The sequence below is a fragment of the Dermacentor andersoni genome, chromosome 1, assembly GCF_023375885.2.
Source record: "Dermacentor andersoni chromosome 1, qqDerAnde1_hic_scaffold, whole genome shotgun sequence".
In the NCBI taxonomy this organism is placed as follows: Eukaryota; Metazoa; Arthropoda; class Arachnida; order Ixodida; family Ixodidae; genus Dermacentor; species Dermacentor andersoni.
Genome location: NC_092814.1, coordinates 252,898,999 through 252,917,191, shown reverse-complemented (window position 1 = coordinate 252,917,191; position 18,193 = coordinate 252,898,999). Strand labels below are relative to the sequence as shown.

The following is an 18,193-nucleotide window of genomic DNA, read 5'->3' as shown; positions in this document are numbered from 1 at the left end:
CCGGTTATCCTGTTACAGCATGTATAACATGACGCTTTGCGGTGAAGTTCTGTATATTGCGCTTGCAAATCTTATTGCCTTTATTTTCCTACCAAGTTTGAAATATATAAGAAACTCTAGAGAAAACGCACCTGCAGTCTTCGCTGAAGCTTATGTCATCAAGGGCTATGACGTCTTCTGGTCCTTTTCCAGTACGCACGGAAAACACAAGCTGTCGGTCTTTCCCTTCCGTCACGTCCACATGGTGACGTTCCCAAAAGTCTCCTTTTGAACCCTCTTGGCGCCAGACTTCCTTCGCCGAGTTGCTGCTGTTCTTGAAATACCGTAAATAAAGGGTCAACAAATTTACTTGACGACCAAACATATACGAGTGGAAGGACACGCGGCAGCTGCCGGGTAGTAGAGTGAGGGAAGACAGTGTGGCCATCTTGTTGAAACCGTGAAAGGCCCCACCAAACTCCACGTATACCCCAGACCTGTTGAATGTTGTGTGATCAAAAAGCGGTCCCGTGTCGTGGTCCTTTCGTAACGGGGACCTTCCACGTACAAACTGTGACGGGCCTTCGCTATCCTCTCTGTTTGGATTTTCAAATGCAAGAACGCCAGTGTTCTCATCCTCAAAAGTCACCCTTTGGTTTTTACATCCTACTTCATCGCTTCCATCACCACAGTCGTCATAAAGGTCACACGTCTTTTCACTAGCGATGCAGAATTTTCGCGATTTACACCTAAACGTGTCTTTCTTTGAGCAGGGTTCGCCAGAGAACTTATTATTTTTAGGGTAGCCGCAATCTACAAAATGTACTTCGTCCAAAGCAAAGTGTAGCCCACCGCCTCTGGATGGCGAGTCAAGTTCAAAAGCGAGACGAAAGCGGCCGCTTCGGCGTCCAACGCCAATCGACTCGAAAATCCAAGATTTAGCCAATTTATTGGATGTGCGTTCCCACAATAATATGTCTTCAGAACCGTCAGCCATAACTAGTAGTCGCACATGTATGACAGGAATCGTGAGCCAATGATAAAATGATATTTTACAGTCAGGAGTAGACTGTTGGAAAGTTTTGGTGAGCATTCTTATTGGTTCGTCTATCTTGTCGCCATCATGGGCCATGTAGAAGAAGAGATAACTACCGGAAGAGCTATTTTTTGTTACGTCCAAAGCGGGGCTGCTTTTTATGCGCTCTCTTGCTTCCATGGCTGTCAAGGAACGCCAGCTCGCTCTCTCAGGCAAATTTGGGCTGCTCCAACCACAGTCTCCATGCTCAAAGCTGCATGAAGAAGGACATTGTGCTTCGTCGCTGCCAAACGGACAATCTGGTTTGAAATCACAAACCAGTTCTTTCAAAACACAGCTGTTGTCCTTACATCTGAATTCTGTTTCATCATTGCACTTATTTCCTGGTGAAACTGTCGGCACGACAGAAGACTGTGAGATGAAACAGTCTGGTGTGAATGAGACATCGTCAATTGCGATGGTGCCTTCGGGCCATCCATTCAGAACAACTTGAAAGTCACTTGGGCAAGACAAACTTGCATCAACTCTTCGCCACCCATAAACAGTGTCGTTTCCGCAGAGTTGATGTATTCTGTGAAGCTCATTCGACTGCAAGTCTAAAATATTGATGTCCAGTGCGGCGTTCTCCGAAATCACGTACCAAAAACGAAGCCTACAATTCCGCGTCGTTGTCCTTTTGAAATGAACACTTTTCAAACTGGCATGACTTTTCTCAAGGTTTTCTTTTCTAAGGAATAGGAAATGCCCGGAGGAGTTTCCAAGCGTGTGATCGAATGTAGGCTCATCGTAATCTGATAATTTATCACCGCTAGTGACGCGCCAGCGTGCATGGCCTTGATTGAGTTCTTCTGTCCAACCACACATCCCATTCTCAAAGTTGCACCTTTCTGGAAAACTGCTGCAGTCCAACTCGTCTGAACCATCCGGACAGTCTAAATTCCAATCGCAAAGCTGGGATCTGCTATAGCAAATGCCGCGAGGCTCTTTGCAAGACAGCTCACCTTTAGACTCGCAGTCACTGCCAAGAGGAGACCGGTCACACTTAACTAAGCTGATTTCGTCCACAGCAATTGCAGTTTGTGGAGTAGATGGTGTGGCCTCAAGCTTTAACGACCATCCCCTCCGCACTCGACGGCCAATTTCCACAGAAACTTTGTTCCACTTGTCGCTTTCAGAGGATCGCAGCGCTAGCAGGACTGTTTCTGACGATGAATTTTCTTCTAGAATACTTAGCTTCAAAATGTCCGTACCTGGGACCACGTTATTGGCATAGTAAAACATTTGTAAGTAGCACGAACCACTGGAAGCGCCATGCAGAACCGATTTCAAAACAGCACTGCTAGAAACGACTCCATACCCCGCGGTAACGCCCATAAAGAATCCTTTGCCTGAAACGTCTGAACTTGGATCGGTACTATTGCGGCCAGCTTGAAGCCTTTCCCACAAGTACCTGCCAGAGCTCACATCTTGCCAGCCGCAGGTGCCGCTGTCAAAGTTGCAGGTTGCACAGTTCTCCTCGTCAGCACCACCTTGACAATTTTCAACAAAATCACAGACTCGAGATAAAGAAATACATGTTCGTTCTGGGCAAGCAAATTCTTCAGAGCTGCATAAACTGTATGGTGCCTTTGTCGTCGCTTCTGATGCTAGTACAGGTAGAGAGACCAGAGATGAAACTGCACAGCCGTCTGTGAACGAAATGTCGTCAATAGCCCAGGCTCCATTCAGGTCGGTACCAGCAGTTGCCTCAATCAAAATTTGCATAGGGCCATCAAATGTTTTCAGAGCAATTATTTTCCGTTCGTAGTATTGCCCAAATACATTAGACGTTTTCCAAACAATGCGCTTTTCTCCGAGAAGATCAAAACGAACGTACACTGCCAAGCTTCCGGCGCTGAGGCTATACAGCCTGTAGTCCAAGTGGGTGAATCTTGTTTGGTATGTATAAAAAAAACGTAAAGAGCACTCAGCATCTTTTGTCACAGCTATAATTGGACTAGAAAATATTCCACTTTTAAGTGATTGATCTGCAAACGACAATCGCAAGAAGTTTCCGTACAGCGAGTTCGTAGTGTGATCTCTGAGGTCGTCGTTAATGCGCATGCTTTCATCTCTTTCATTTAGACGCCTCCCCCAAGCTGCATCTTCTACTTTCCAATCACAAACACCATCTTCAAAATCGCAACGAGCAGGGAATGATGTGCATTTCACTCTGGGGCTCAACCGCTCGTCGCTCAGGTCCCCGCAATCGTCGTTAAAGTCACATACGGTTTCTTTCGGGATACAGTTTCCATTGGCGCAACTAAAAAAACGTGGTGGACACTTTCCTGCTCCTGCTACCCATACAGCTTCATTCCTGTTGCAGTGTGAGAACTTGAGATCGTCTATTAGAAACGTCTTGTCAAAGGACTTGAAGTTTCCCAGGAACTTAACGGAAAATCGCTCCGAAACTCTTCCTATTCGCGCCGTCGCGTACCTCCACTTTTTCCGCTCGAAAGTTACATTGTGTCCACTCATTAAAAGTATCGTCGTGTCTTGTAGTCTTAACTTAGAAAGGAACCCGTACGTCACCTTAATAATTGCGCGTTGTGATGTAAGAGTGGAGTAGTACCAAAATCCAAGCGTGCAGGTGGGAGATGCGTCAATGAGGTTTGGGCTAACGATCACAGCGGAGCGTTCGTTATCGTACGCAGATTTAATTCTGAAGCGGAGAAAACTACCATCTTTTGTCCCTGTGGTGTGGTCTTGTGTTGGCTCGGCTAAGCTGTTGTTCCTCGCCTGTTCAAGAGACCACTTCGCTCCCGTACCACTCACTTTCCAGTAACATGTGTCTTTAGATTCGAAGCTGCACTCAGTACCGCAATACTGCTCATCTTCGCCATCAGCACAGTCATTTTCGAAGTTGCATATCCGATCACGTGTCAGGTGCTTTGTCTCGTTGTCACAGCTGAATTCAGGGTGATTTGTGTCTTCCAAAGGCTTGCAGCGCCCAGTAACAACATTGAAATCGTCTAGTGCCAGGAGGGAAGAACGGAAAGCAGGAAAAGTCAGACTGAAGCCGATGCGACACTCTTCCGCAGTTGTTGAGATGTTTGTTTGAGCTTTCACCCATCGGCCGCTCACATCAGCAGTGGCGGAGTATTCAACAGGATCGTCTCCTGATTCTGTTCTAAGAAACAGATTCAGCATGTGCGGCACAGATCCAACGTGGTAAGACCAAAAACTGAAGCAGATGTCACATTTTGACAGAAGAGGAGAAACAAGAGCAGATGGAAGATCGGTGGTGTTTATGTTGTTCTTAATGGCCACGTAAGTGCCGAATGACTCACTGAATGTGTGGTCCACCTCTGGCCCAAACTGCACAGAAAAGACGGAGAAAAACTGTAAACATGCAACACATCGCAACAGGAAGCGCATTTATTGCCTTCTCAAAATTGGTATGACATGTGTTATTCTTAAATCACTCACCATGTGAGATCGACCGGTGAATCTGCCCCACAAAGCTGACCCGGAAGACACTGGCTCGTTTTCCCAAAGGCAGAAGTCTGTTTCAAAATCACAAGAGCCCAGATTTGAGCAGTGACTGAGGAGCTGCAATCGAAAAGAAAAATATGCGATAATTCTGTTTTCAATCTGCTTTCGCCGCGTATCACTGGTTATCCTTTAATGGCTTCAGAAAATGAGCAGAAATTTGAAAGTTTGTGTAGAAGCCTCTGTACCACAAAGTGCTGTTGTGTTATCATTTGCAGAAATATTTATATGTACAGCTAAAAGACAAAGTGGCAACAGGCATGTGCGCAACATTAGCACGTCACGTCAAATTACATACGCCTCATGAATATATAAAAAACATTTGCTCCAAGCCATCCTACATTTACCATTCGTTTATCACATGCAACGAACTAATCGTCACCAACTCTTAGTCTCCACTGAAGTGTTTTGAAACCGGCCATGTTAGCAAACGGGACGGTGTATCAATCAGAGGCTAATGGAACATAAAAGGTCGTTAACCGGTGGATCGCCTTCTAATCTTTCCCTACATTGCCAAGATTGTAACTACATGCCAGAGTTAGATGAATGCGCAATATTGTACAGGCATAAGAATGAAGTTACGCGTCTTATGGTAGAGGCATGGCATATCTATAATGATGGAAGCGCATGTGGAGTCAGCCTTCGATTACTTTGCATAAGGAAGAGATTAAGTGCCTTAACAGTTGTCTCTCGCGTAGACCGGCACATGTACCCAACTGACACGTGGTGATACCATTCCTGAGCTTGCGCAGATGAGTTTTGTGTCTTATTTCTTTTTTCGCCTCAGTGCTCCCTTCAGTTGATAGTCGGCGTTCGTGTCGTCCACCTCTCTACTCTTGTGTCCTGTCTGCACGCCTCACCTCTTTTTTGCATTATGAATCTTCATCTTTCTAGCGCAAGCTCGGTAGCGTGCATCTCAAGCAGCGATTTATGAGGAAGTGCCCATAAGTAAGAGCCGCCCTATGCCAAAGAGACCTGAAATTTCTATTTTCAAGTTATTCAATAGGAGTTCTAGGCGATGAGCCTTTATCTTACATTTATTTTCTTTTTTTTGTACATTTCGGCCTTACACGAGTTTTTATGTAGTTCGACTAGCTTGTCACCGTTCGTCTAACGCACAGGGGCAAGGTTTTTTTTTTCTAGGCTGAAACTGGGAAAACGGTTGTTTTGAACTAAGCAATCTGTATATGACAAAGATGAGACAACATTACTCTAACGAGATAAGAAACCAGCGCGTCGTTTGCTTACCTGGATGTCATCCACAGCAGCGACTCCTCCCTTTGAATCCAACGTAACTTGCAGGTAATACTCGAATGGCATTGTTGGAATGTATTTTAGGCTGACCTGAGCTGAATGCCAGACACCACTTCCGTGTAACTGACTCTTTCTGAACATGGCTTCGGGTCTTAGTGTTCCTCCTTGACTTGTGCCCAGTGACAGCTTGTGTCCACTGCTTAACTGGTACCAAAACCGAGCGCATCCGCTGCTCCTAGCTTCTTGTGTTTCGCTAAACGCTGTGACTGTTGCACCTGCAATGGACGAGAAGTGTTAGCATAAGGCACAGGATGTTTGTTGACCAGCAAGCTTAGCATTAGCAGCATGGCAATCGGGATCGTAAGCCGACTACACTGCAAGCATAAATGTTCACATGGACAAGAAAAAACATCCAAAATTATCCTCAAGAAGATGTTTTATTTAATTCCTTAGCTTTTATAGCGTCCATTCTGCGGTTCCTTGTCAAGGTCTTTGCCCCCGAAAGATTTATGTGCAAGCGAACCTAGCGTGCATAGCTGTCACCACGCGCATCGAAGGGCAGCAGGCACGGTAAAGCATGAAAAAGGAAAGACGATAAAACAAAAGGATGGAGGTAGAACAGCTACTGCAAAGAACACTAAAGAAAGGAGTGATGAAGGTAAAGTAAACAAATGTGATGAAGCATCCCGTCTACAGAAAAGAAAAGAGGACGAAGATGCAAATCGTTCGTTCGACAGCATCCGAGAAACAAGAAGCGATGTAGGCAGAACAAAAACAAAAGCCGCGCCACAAGGTGCAAGCCCAAAGGCCACGAGTTAATGGAAGAGGCTCCGAAAGAAGACGGTTTCATCGTAATGAAGGGAGCAATATAGCCGGAGACGCACACGCTCTTCGTATGTTTCCCTTATGCGTCACTCATTTCCCAGCTCTACGCCCTCATGAGGCGCTGAAAGGCTGAAAGGCTATCGTGGTTATTTAACAGCAGCAATAAAATTGAGCCCTGACGCAGCGGGAGTGCACGTCATTCACATCATGCCCTAAAAGAAAGCTTGGTAGGCACACTGAGACGCATTCCCAACGCTCGCAGGAAATTTCGAAAGCAAGTTCTCATAGCGGTGTAAAGTGCTATGAAGCATTCAGTATGAAAGCGGAGTTTTATTTCCCTCTTTCTTCCGCTTTGAGGGTGCTTGCTGCTGGCTGCTGTCATGTACGATGAGTTGGTCACGGGGATGGTGCAACCCGAGCCGACTAGGGGAAACTAGGCCCCTATATACCGATCGCACAGGCAAGCTACAACACGAAATGGTCCTGAAACACGTATTTAGTGCGGAGGAAACAGAGACTCAGAAGAATTGCGTCGAGCGGAACAGGGAAGCGTGGGTTAGAAGGCGAACACATGCTGTCTCCTAAGCTTCGTAACCACAAAAGGAAGCCGCTTCGATGGCGACAACGAGCACCGAAGGGCTTAGTGAAGATTTCGCCCGGAAACGCGAAGTGGGTAACCGTCGATATTCAGTGAAGAATGGCTCGGAATTCGAGTGCACGCATATTTGTTAACGCGAAGGCGAGTGACATCAACATGCAGAGCTTAGACAACAGAAGAGTTGACTGGCTAGTTGTTCGTCCATATTTGAAGTAGCAGCTTAGCGCGGTTTTCCGTGGTTTTATTCGCGCTAAGCTACTACTTGAAATATAGACAACAGAAGACTAGACGCTTTCCAGTGGAAACGTGTACAACTTCCTCCCGTGCTCTCTATTTGAAAACGCGCTCAACAACAAGGACATTACTCGCAAACGCTAAAGATCTGATTCCTACATCTCACGTGATCGGCATAAGTTTTATATCGATAGCAATTATATGGACACTCCAGCCGTATTTCCGCTGTCGTCTTCGCCGTCTGCGTGACGTTGAGTCCAAGTGTGATAGCATCGTCGCCGCGCGCCGTATACTGTATGCGCGAGTGAACGCGCGCGAGGTTGAGCCGACAATGGTGGCTCCATCTCGCGCACGCGAAGGAGGAAAGCAGGGAGCTAGCTCGCAGTCTTCCATCGCGCACTAAGCAAAGGGAGACGGAAGAGAGGTGGGGGAGGGTGTTTTACTCCGCTGCCGCTGTGTATGGCGCGACCGCGCGGACTCTATATCTTAAAAGCGATCTGCGCAGGGGACAGAGTGCGCTAAATGCTGATAGCTCCGTGTCCGCTGTATTCTCACCGCTTAATTCGCGCTGAACCATGAGGCAGCACAAAGGTCGATTCGCTCGCTTCTACTGCCGTGCTTTCTCACTCCGGTGCTTTGACAGCGAGTGTTCGCGCTCATCGAGGTAGATATGTTCATGTTTGCTTTTGCGCGCGGGACACCATGCTTGTTCCTTTAGTTAGTAAGCGAATTTTTACAAGTTTATACGACCAATAGAACTGATATCCTTACTTTGTATAGCTGTCTACTAATTGCTATCGTAATCGATGCTTTGCCTTTTGAGCGAAACTGTGACTTTTTTCTTAGGCGACAGCATAGAAGTTTTACTTTCTTAATTTAAGGCAATAACTTCATAAGTACTGCTAGTTTGCCACAAGCTTTAGCGAATGTGGGCGGCGACTGTCTTCCAGGCGCACTGACTTGTCCGTCAGGATCGCGGAGCAATGTTACATTCAGCTCATTCAAAAAATCGGTAGCCTCCCAACATCTAGAACTTTCGCTGCATTTTGTAACATACTACAGTCACTTAACCAAGTGTTTATGAAAAAGCGACACACTGTCGAAGCGTGCGGACTCATAAGGTTTTCGGTTTATCTTCACTAATTTATGGAACGAACAAACTTTGCTGAATATCACAAGATAGCCACATTCTTCTGAAACACAATTTACAAGTTCAAATGCTTGATATATGTCTTATTGCATACCACAGAATACTTTTAATTTAAGCGAGCAGCGCGAAAGTAAAGCTAAACGCAAAATAAGATAAGAAACACTGCGCTCAAAACAAGATACAAACACTCCGCCCCAGCAAGATTAAATTCTTACAATTTGCTCAGCAGCACACCGCGACAACTGTGGAAAGTTTGCCATTTTAACGACAACTACCCAAGCGTTTCGCCGTGATGCTCACAAGTCAGGCACGAATAGCTCGGCGTAAGTCTTTGTCGGTGAAGGCTGTGTAGCATTAACACAACCAATGCGTATTTTGAGCAATAGAGAACTACTGCGGCGAGTTAAAGCACGGCCAGAGATTGGTGTTGCGTAGTGTCCCTTGGAGACACTTTCATCCGGCTGTGAGCTCTGTAGGTGGTGGCGTATAAGCAGCCAAGTGTCATCAAATTTGCAGAAAGCATCGTCAATGAAGTCAAGGTTGTGTGCTAACATCGCCAGACCATGAGCTGCCTCGTTTCCTGAGATACCAATGCGTGATAGTATCCACTGTAACCTAACTGTTCTTTCCTCAGATGCGACTTGGTGGGCCACCTGAAGTACTTAACGCAAAAGAGGTGAGTGAGCGTTGGCGCTGGAAAACCGACCGAGAGCTCCGAGGGAGTCACTTAAAATAACAGTCTTATTAGTTTAACTATGTCCAACCAACTAACCCGAACCGGCACCCTGCTTTACTTTGAAGCTTTAACAGTAGACACCATCACACCATTTTCGTCTATAGTAAACCTCCGCCTAAAGTAACCATAGCCATCAATCTAGAGTGAATACTTGTATTTTCTATGGCATACAGCTGACATAGCAAACATCTAATTCTAACAATCCTGTTACGAGAAACCTCGATGACTTTGCAGGCACATAAACACACTAGGGAGGCACGCCATTAGGATGGCCATGGCATTGATGAACAAACTCTTGGTGTACGCACCTACAATAGATATTGGCGCCGAACCATAAGAATTCAATGGCTGACTACGTGCCTCACGATAGCCAAGAACGAAGTGTCTTTTTAAATAAAATTGGCAATTTCGCCCAAACAGCGAAGCACTGACTGGGATAGCAAGGTTTAACGTTGCGCTTGAACTTCTCGGACGATGTTCTAACTATAACGGGGTGCGCCAAAATTTCTGGCACCTTGAAAGCTTTAACACGCCGTGTAGGGCCTGTAATGACATCGCACTGGCGCCACTACACTGCCTGTAAAGAGCCACGGCAGTAAACTTACATCACCTTCAGGTTTGATCACTGTTATTGTTGCATATTTAATGTTTATTAGCCTGAGAAAGATTTAGGATAAAAGGCATGAATGGTATGAATGCTGTGAATGTTATGTTTGATGACATTTGTTTGTGGGCTGCCATCCTCAAAATTCTGAGGAATAATTTGGTCAAGAACGTCACATCTGGTATCATCTACTTGTGTGATCGAATAGTGTAGTAATATAATCTGGATAAACGGCACGGATAAGCTTATAGCATGCATATACCTAGATATGTCTGGAGCTTCACGCGATGTCGATGACTACGGCTAAAATATGCCTGGAGTGTCCATATAATTGCTATCACAATAATACATACATAAGTACATAAGTAAGTAAACAGATGCACTTCAGTTGTAATCGAACCTGAGCCCTCTAATTTGAGAGAATAGTGCTCCTTGCGGCATTTGTCTGCTCGTGAAAGCTAACTCGATGCAATGCCTGACGACGACGCGTGCGGACCCCACGCTGCGGTGCACAAGGCAGAGATAAATGGACAACATACACCAATTATGTTTCAGTGAATGAAAGGAAGAGGGAGAGGCACAAGAGATGTCTATCCAAAGTTTAAGTGAACATGACGTCAGTGGCGAAGTGTATGTATTCCTCGGAAGAAAAAAAAAGTTTAACACGTCCGAGATTCTGTGGCAACAACAAGCAAAGAAAGGCTAAGGAACAATCAAGGGCGGCACGCGTGAAGGATTCAACACACAAGCGCCAGAAACGCACAGATTTACAAGCGGAGGCGTAAGCGTTATGCCAACATCGTCTAGTTCCTTCAAGCACTCGCATCTTCACCTGCGACTTTTGGTGCAAGAAACACCAAAATTTGGCTTCCTTTTATATAGAATAACTCCGGATGCGCATACAATATGCGATCTTTGCTTTATAGATGGGATAAAAGCAGCAACTAGTAACGTTCGACTCCTCGTCGACACAATTATACTACATATAACGTTTCTTGACGCTTGGCTTTTCTGACTGTTAGTGCTGTGTGACACACACGCACATAATATAGTCAACATAAACGTACAGCACGCAAAGTAACCTGATCTTATGCAAATGATTTGATTGTATGGAGTTAAAGCCCTAAAGCAACGCGGGGGCTGCGTTAAACGCCGTAGTAGAGGGCTCTGGATAAAGTATGACCACCTTGAGTTTTTTAATGCGCAAAAAATACTCGTTACACATGATTATTTGCATCTCGCCCACAGCGAAATGCGGCCGCCGCCGAGAATTCAACCCACGGCGTACAATGCTCAGCCGCAGCCGCTGATCCAGCATGACGAGCAGTCGTGAGTAATGTACGGCGTAATTTAACGCAACATTACATTCTCCTGTCTGACACAACCTAGCAGCTGGTGTAGCAATAAATCCTTACAACAACAATGAAACTGTACAGAAAGAGCGACAATTTATTCTAGAAAAGGCCGATAGAGAGGCAAAGTGGAGACGAAGGAAACTGCCTTAGCGTAATGCTAAATAGCTTACCGCATGTACATTTCCCTCGCGATTGGTTCCTTGCCAATCAAATATTTTTGTTTATCCTGCTCGAGAGTTCGATTGCCCTCAATTGCTAAGGTTTCCGAGCTCTAGGCGTCTCTAAGGATTTTCTACTCGCATGTATTTAAAGAGTCAATATAGTCTATTGCGTTCCGAGGCTTATTCACGGGATAATTTATTGGTGTATTTAACTTCGCTTCATTTATTATTGATCTAATTAGGCTCTTTGTACATACTGCAGTACCCTCACGCATTCAAAACAAGTTTTGCAGTCATTACATTAATTCATACTGAACTGGTTTACTGTAACAGAGTTCTATAAAAGATTCGTATTTTATGCATGCTTATCAATGTTGATTTAAAGGTTCACTGTTTGCAGCGGTTATTTTATGCTTACAGGAATGTATATTTTGGGCTATGTCTGTTATCAAATTCAAACATTTAGGTATTCTAGACAACAAACACAAACTTCCTTTTCACCCTCGTGATACTCTATACATTTTCCGCAGGCATTTATGTCCGTCTAGCATTGAAGCTGGATTGCATCAATCGCGATCCAAGACCAGATTCGTACAAAATGACGGCATTCAAAGAGCATAGCATGGTTGTCTGCTTCTGGCCGTGCTAAATCCTTATCAATGTTTCTTCTCACCTTTCTCTGCCCCTTGTTTCGACGTATTCACGGCGAGAACGTGCCCGCTTTCAGAACCAAAGGTGTGATCCTTGCTTCCAATAGCGTCCTCAGCAGGAAGTCTCTCCCAGTGAAGCTGTACGCTGCCATCCCTGGCGCGCCAGCCACAGTCATCAGCTTCAAAGTCACACAGTGGTGGCGTCGGACATGGACCAACGTTCACTGCAATGTCGTCGAGAGCCGTATAGCCACCTTGAACCTTTGAGGCCTCAAAGCTCAAGAACACAGCGCTGTCACCCTCGAAATGCACACGTGCGTAGGTCCATTGGGGTCCTTTTGAACCAAAGTTCGTCCATGCCACACGTGAGGCCCGCGTTACCGCATCTCTTTCTCGAAGGGTCAATGGCGCAACAGTTTCGCCAAGCGCAAAGAACCAGAACTTCAGGCACGCACCGTCTCGGTCTACGTGGAGCGGAAATTCACTCTCCAGTATAGCATTATCGTTTGATAGTTGCTCAAAGGCTACAGTAGACGCGAAGTCCAGATACGCAAAGCTTCCGTAAACAGACTTTGTCGTGTGGTCAGTTTCTGGTAGCCAAGGTCCAAGATTACCGCCGCCGGTGGAAAGCTTACGCAACCAGACACTAGTACCGCTTGTAGTGCCATTCGTCCATGCGCAGTCATTCTGCTCGAAGTCGCAGTCAAGAGGGTGAGGAGGGTAGCGTAGTGAAGATCTTTCAACAGTTGATGGCCTTCTGCCTTCTTTACAGCTTCCATAAAAAAATTCTACTTCATCTATGGCGATTCCTGATAGAGCGGACTGGTTAGCTTTCCTGTCAGATTGCGCAATTATTTGAAAGCTCCTCTGGTCTTCTTCACCTGCGAAAAGGAAGGAAATTTTTTCACATCTATTAGTCTCTGGAACTGCACTTTCGGGACTGACAAGCTTGTAAAGAAACTGACACAGTGCGATAATTAATGCACCCTAAATTATAAGGAATAGTAGGGAAGTAATGCGGACTACATAATAAAACATAGTTTGGCGTTATGCACTAGGCAACACGAGAAAATATGAAATCTGTAGGAGTATCAAGCGATGGTCGACTGAAGTAAAAGAATCGATACTTAGGAAAGCTAAGTAGATAATGCCTGCGGCAGAGCATCAGATCGAGCGATGAGAGTATAAACACAAATTCTGAGGTTTTGGTCCCAACACCACGATCTGATTATGAGGTACGCCGTAGTAGGGGACTCCGGAATAACTTTGCAACCTGGGGTTCATTATTGCACACCGAAATCTAAGTACACCAGTGTATTTCCATTTCGCCCCCATCGAAATGCGGTTACCGCTGCCGGAATAGTATCCGGGACTTTGAGCTTAGCAAGGCAACGCCATAGCCACTAAGCTACCGCGGAAGGGTGGAGACTAAGAAATTCGCGATTACGTATGAGTTGGACGCGAACGGCGCACGTGTAGCACCGCTAATTCGAATGGTTTGTAGAAGGCACTCTTTTATGCAGTGCACATAATCAGCGCAAGGGTTCTGGGCTGGACTAGTTGGTTGATCTACATTATGGCGAAACGGCGCAGACGACGGGACGGGTGAAAACGGGCAGGACCGTGCGCTGTCCTGTCCTTTGTCAGATGTCAGCGCAATGTCCTGTCTGTTTTCATCTGTTCCGTCGTCTGCGCTGCTTCCGCAGAATGGACATATTGAGGGTGTGTTGATGATTACTATTATGATTATCTTCCACTGCGATTGGAGGAATCTTATGGAGGAATCGATTGGAGGATTACTTATGATTCCTCCACTGCGAAATGGAGGAATCGCGGTTTTCACAAAGGTCAGTCCACGGCTTAGAAAGCGGACTTACAACAGTCAAGCTCAGATGCGTAGAGATACCATGGTGACAGCCCGCGCAGACATACAGTAACACAGTCGCTCGTTCAATTCAAATCATCAAATTCGCAACAAGTGCGTTAAAGTTTACTAGAACAAGAAATTCACGTCGACATTAGCGTACCTGTCAGCACTACGACCTCTTCCTTTGCCCAAGTCTGTCCATCAGTCAAGTTCAACAAAAGCTCAGGATTCGTATCGCCATCTTTTTCACTCATGACCAGGAGTGAAGAGTCTGTAGTATCATAGAAAATGTACCATAGAGAAAAGCAGTAACTGTTTTGTCGTTGAACATCCACATAGTCAGACAGCAAAATTATTTTAGTACGTCCATTTGTGTTACCGACCTTCGCCAGCATGTAACTTCCATAAGAACTCGACGTAGTCACGTCTAAGTCTGGTCCTCCTACGGCCACACTTTTATAACCAGTCGTTCTTATCCAAGGCATCTTCGAGCTGTTTGTGTCGCTGAGCCAACCACAGGCATCACTCTCGAAAGAGCATGTAACTGTGTCTTCACATGGCTCGAAGCTGAACTCCACATCGTCTAGAGCAATATGCGAGTAACTACTTGTATTTGCTGTCGTTGTGAACGCCTCAATGACCACCTGGTATCGAAGCAGATTATGCAGTGTGACATGACCTCGACGCCAAGCTCCCATTTGATCTCCCGAACGACTCCATGCAGGTTTCAGGTCATCAATGCTAGATGATCCGTTTAGCCGCTGGTAAACTGAAAGCGTTCCAGCACCATTGCCAGCCATGTTGAACCAATATCGAAGGCAACGGTAACGTGACTTCTCCAGGACTGGTGAATACAATGAGGCTCTATCTCCTTGACGCCTAGGTACAACTAAAGCGTAGTGACCGTAAGCAGTACCCAGAGTGTGGTCGTGGGTCGGACCGACCACAGTATCCGTCGCCGCCGAAATTTGTTTCCAGCCATCGCTGAGCCCTTGCTTTTCAAGCTTCCAGTTACAAAAATCTGTTTCAAAATCACAGAAACCTTCTCGACGACATGGACCTTCTGACAATGTGACGTCATCAATTGCAATGAATGCTCCCTCTATTGCTTTGCTGGATAACACTGCGGAAATTGTGAATGTGTAATGTTCTTGAAGCGAAACTGGAAGTTCCCCAAAATTCCACCCGGACGTGTCAGCACCTTTCTTGTCAAATTTGACGGCTGAATTTCGGGCGGATTTTGCTTCTATAACCAAGCTGAGTTCATTGCCATTGTTCATAGAATACCAGAAGGTTAAGCAGCTCAAGTTGTTTGCCGATGGCCGGATTTCGGCACTTTCAAGAGAAGCAATACTTGTTGTGACTGTACCTTTCGAATAAAATATGGCATAGCCACCCCGACCACTTGTGTGGTCAGCGGTAGGGCCTACGCCGTCATAGCTATTTCTTGGAAACACAACTTTCCATGCTTCACTTTCATTCCTGGTGTTCTGCCAATGGCAGAAACTGTTGCTGTTAATCACGTGGTCAAATGAGCAATCTATCAGTACCGAGCTAGGACGGCAGTTTAAGAAAGATATGTCATCAATGCCAATGTTCCGCATTCTGTTCAACTTCATTATGCTAGCGTGGAATGCAATCTTTGCGTCTCTTGTTTCTCGTCGTGGAACCCCCAACACAGTTTTTGTCCATCCGATGGACGGAGTAACTTCAGCAAGTACCGAACTCGTATTTTCGGACAAGACATAAAGTACGTTGAGCTTTACAGCGGCCAGGTTGTCGTTGTAGTAGTACCAGAAGCTCATTGAGCATCGCGATGAAGAAGGCGGAAGCACTGGGCTAAGTAGCATGGCCGCCTTGGAAGAACTCCTTTGAGTCTTTAAAGTCACCAGGTGACCAACTGCGCTCTGCGTAGAGTGGTCACTCTCTGGTTCTACTAGATCTTTGGCTTGCATTATTTGCCATCCGTTTGCTCCTCTACTTACGTCAATCCATCCACAAGTGCCATTTTCAAAGTTGCATGGTCCACACATTTCCTCATCTGAGCCATCCGCGCAATCTACCTCAAAGTCACACACCTGATGGTCTGGAATGCACCCGCCATCGCTGCATGCGAATTGAAAATGCCTGCATTTTGGCATGGGCGGAGGAGCTGGATTAGGAAGCGTGCCATTGTACGACATGCAGCCGGGGCTTACGGAAATGTCATCTATTGCTATGTCAGAAGCGTAGCCAACACCTACTGATCCCTCGATGACAAAGCAAAAGGGTTTATTGCTATAAAGAACGGCTGAAGCTCGAATCCAACTTTGGTCCCTCGGCCCCTTGACTTCGTAGAGACTCTCCCATTGCGACTTTTCTGTGTAGTTCTGGTACTGAGCAAAAAGAGCGATTCCGCCAACGTCCTGGCCGTGAATGAAGTAGTGAAACCTCACTGAGCAGCCTTCATTATCGGCGACGTAATTGGGACTTCTGTAAAAAGCCGTGCTGTTAAAATGGCCCCGTTCCGAGGGTCGAAGCAAAAGCACGCGGCCCGCACCGAGACCGCCCATCGTGTGATCGGTGTGCGGGCCCGTGTTTCGATCGAACTTTAAGTATGGAACAGTGTAGATGTTCCACACAAGGGACTGTGCCTTGTGTTCTGGTCTCACGGACTGCCAGGCACAGGGATCAGCTCCTGGCTCATATGTGCAACTTGTGTAATTCTGGCAGATATCCGCGGCTTCGTCTGAGCCGTCACCACAATCGTCGACATGATCGCACAGCTGGCTTCTTCTGATGCAAACATTGCTTTCTGGACACATAAAATCGTGCGATTCAGTGCAGTTCCCAGGGGAAGAGGTTGGCAAAGCACAGTTTTCAAAGCTAACGGTGTCGACAGCAATAAACGCTTTCGATGTTGACATCCAGGAATCAGCCTCGAAGGCCAGAGAAAATTCCGATTGGCTGCGCCCAATTGTTGCTTGCCCCTTCGTCCATACATTTCCTCCTCCTTTTTCGACTGACCATAGTATAGCGTCGTGGTCAAGAATGTACTTGTGCACATTGAGCTCAGCGGAATACCCAGAGATGAAATACCAAAAGGACAGGGTACAGTCTTTTCCGGAGCGCTTTAGGCGGTACGTATTATTAGGGCTGTGCAGAAGTTTTCCTGCTTCGATGACGTGATCACGCCAGGCAGTGTAAACATAACCGCCATGCGCATCCCCCATATTTTGGTCCTTTCGCGGTAGAGGTGAGTTGACTTCGACATCTTTGGCTATCGTCCAGTTCCAACTAGCAGAATCATGTTCACTGAACCAGCCACAAGTGTCAAGATCAAAGTCGCACTGTCCACACAGTTGTTCATCATCACCACTTACCGGGCAATCCTCATTAAAATCGCACACCTGAGAAATGTTCACAAGGGTAATGCCGTCGTGGCATCGGAACTTCGTTTCCAAGCTTTCGTGGCAAGGACCATGGCTCATATTGATATCATCTATAGCGATGTTTCCTCCTTGGGACCCTCCAGTTGTTCCAGCAATAAGAACACTAAATTCCACAAATTCCACAGAGGAACTGCTAACAGGACTGATCGTAACCTTCTTTTGGTGCCATCGCTTCTCTTGGTTTCCCGTGACCACTATAACGGATTCCCGTTTTTCTCTGCTGTACTCGTTGACGTAGGCAACGATCACGCGTACTGAGCCGGTGCTAGGCTCAACGGCTGTGCCACCCATGTGGAGCCAGAGGGAAAAGCAGTAAGCGCTGCTTCCAGTCCAGCGCTGAGATTTGAGTATGCCGGTGTAAATTTTCTCGTCTCTTCTTGTTCTGCCATCCAAGTACACGTATGTCCCTGAGGAAAGAGAAGCACAAAAGGTTAGCTTGAGCCAAGACAAGCAGACATCAACGTCTTTTACTAAAGAAAACAGATACTTTCACTCCTTGACAAGAAAAAAGACTAAACAAGTATCTCAAGTGCTGAACAGACGACGATAAGGAAAAAAACGCGCAAAGCAGCGCTGAACTATATTAACAAACTTTAAGAAATAAAGCACAGAGCAAAATTAATGACGAGCTACTCACGCTAAAGCAGTTGAAAGCAAGCACGCTTTTAGAATTGCTCCATTGTAGTTCAGGACGCATACTTTTGTAAGATGCTACAAATTTAGTCAAGAGCAGACGAGATATTGCTCACACAGAATGCTTTTTGTTAGCCGCATGTATGAGG

General features: G+C 46.0%; 1 protein-coding gene across 2 annotated transcripts in view; it reads right to left on the bottom strand.

Moving 5' to 3' along the window:
• LOC126548104 (MAM and LDL-receptor class A domain-containing protein 1-like) overlaps positions 1-18,193 on the bottom strand; it is a 272,165-nt gene that overhangs the window by 55,581 nt on the left and 198,391 nt on the right. For both annotated transcript variants that reach the window (XM_055063643.2, XM_050196214.2), the window contains exons 67-71: positions 14,141-17,818; positions 12,137-12,994; positions 5,795-6,075; positions 4,484-4,606; positions 132-4,372 (exon numbers count right to left, since the gene is read on the bottom strand). In XM_055063643.2, the coding sequence (XP_054919618.2) occupies positions 132-4,372; positions 4,484-4,606; positions 5,795-6,075; positions 12,137-12,994; positions 14,141-17,818 (9,181 nt within the window). The remainder of the gene's footprint in view (positions 1-131; positions 4,373-4,483; positions 4,607-5,794; positions 6,076-12,136; positions 12,995-14,140; positions 17,819-18,193) is intronic.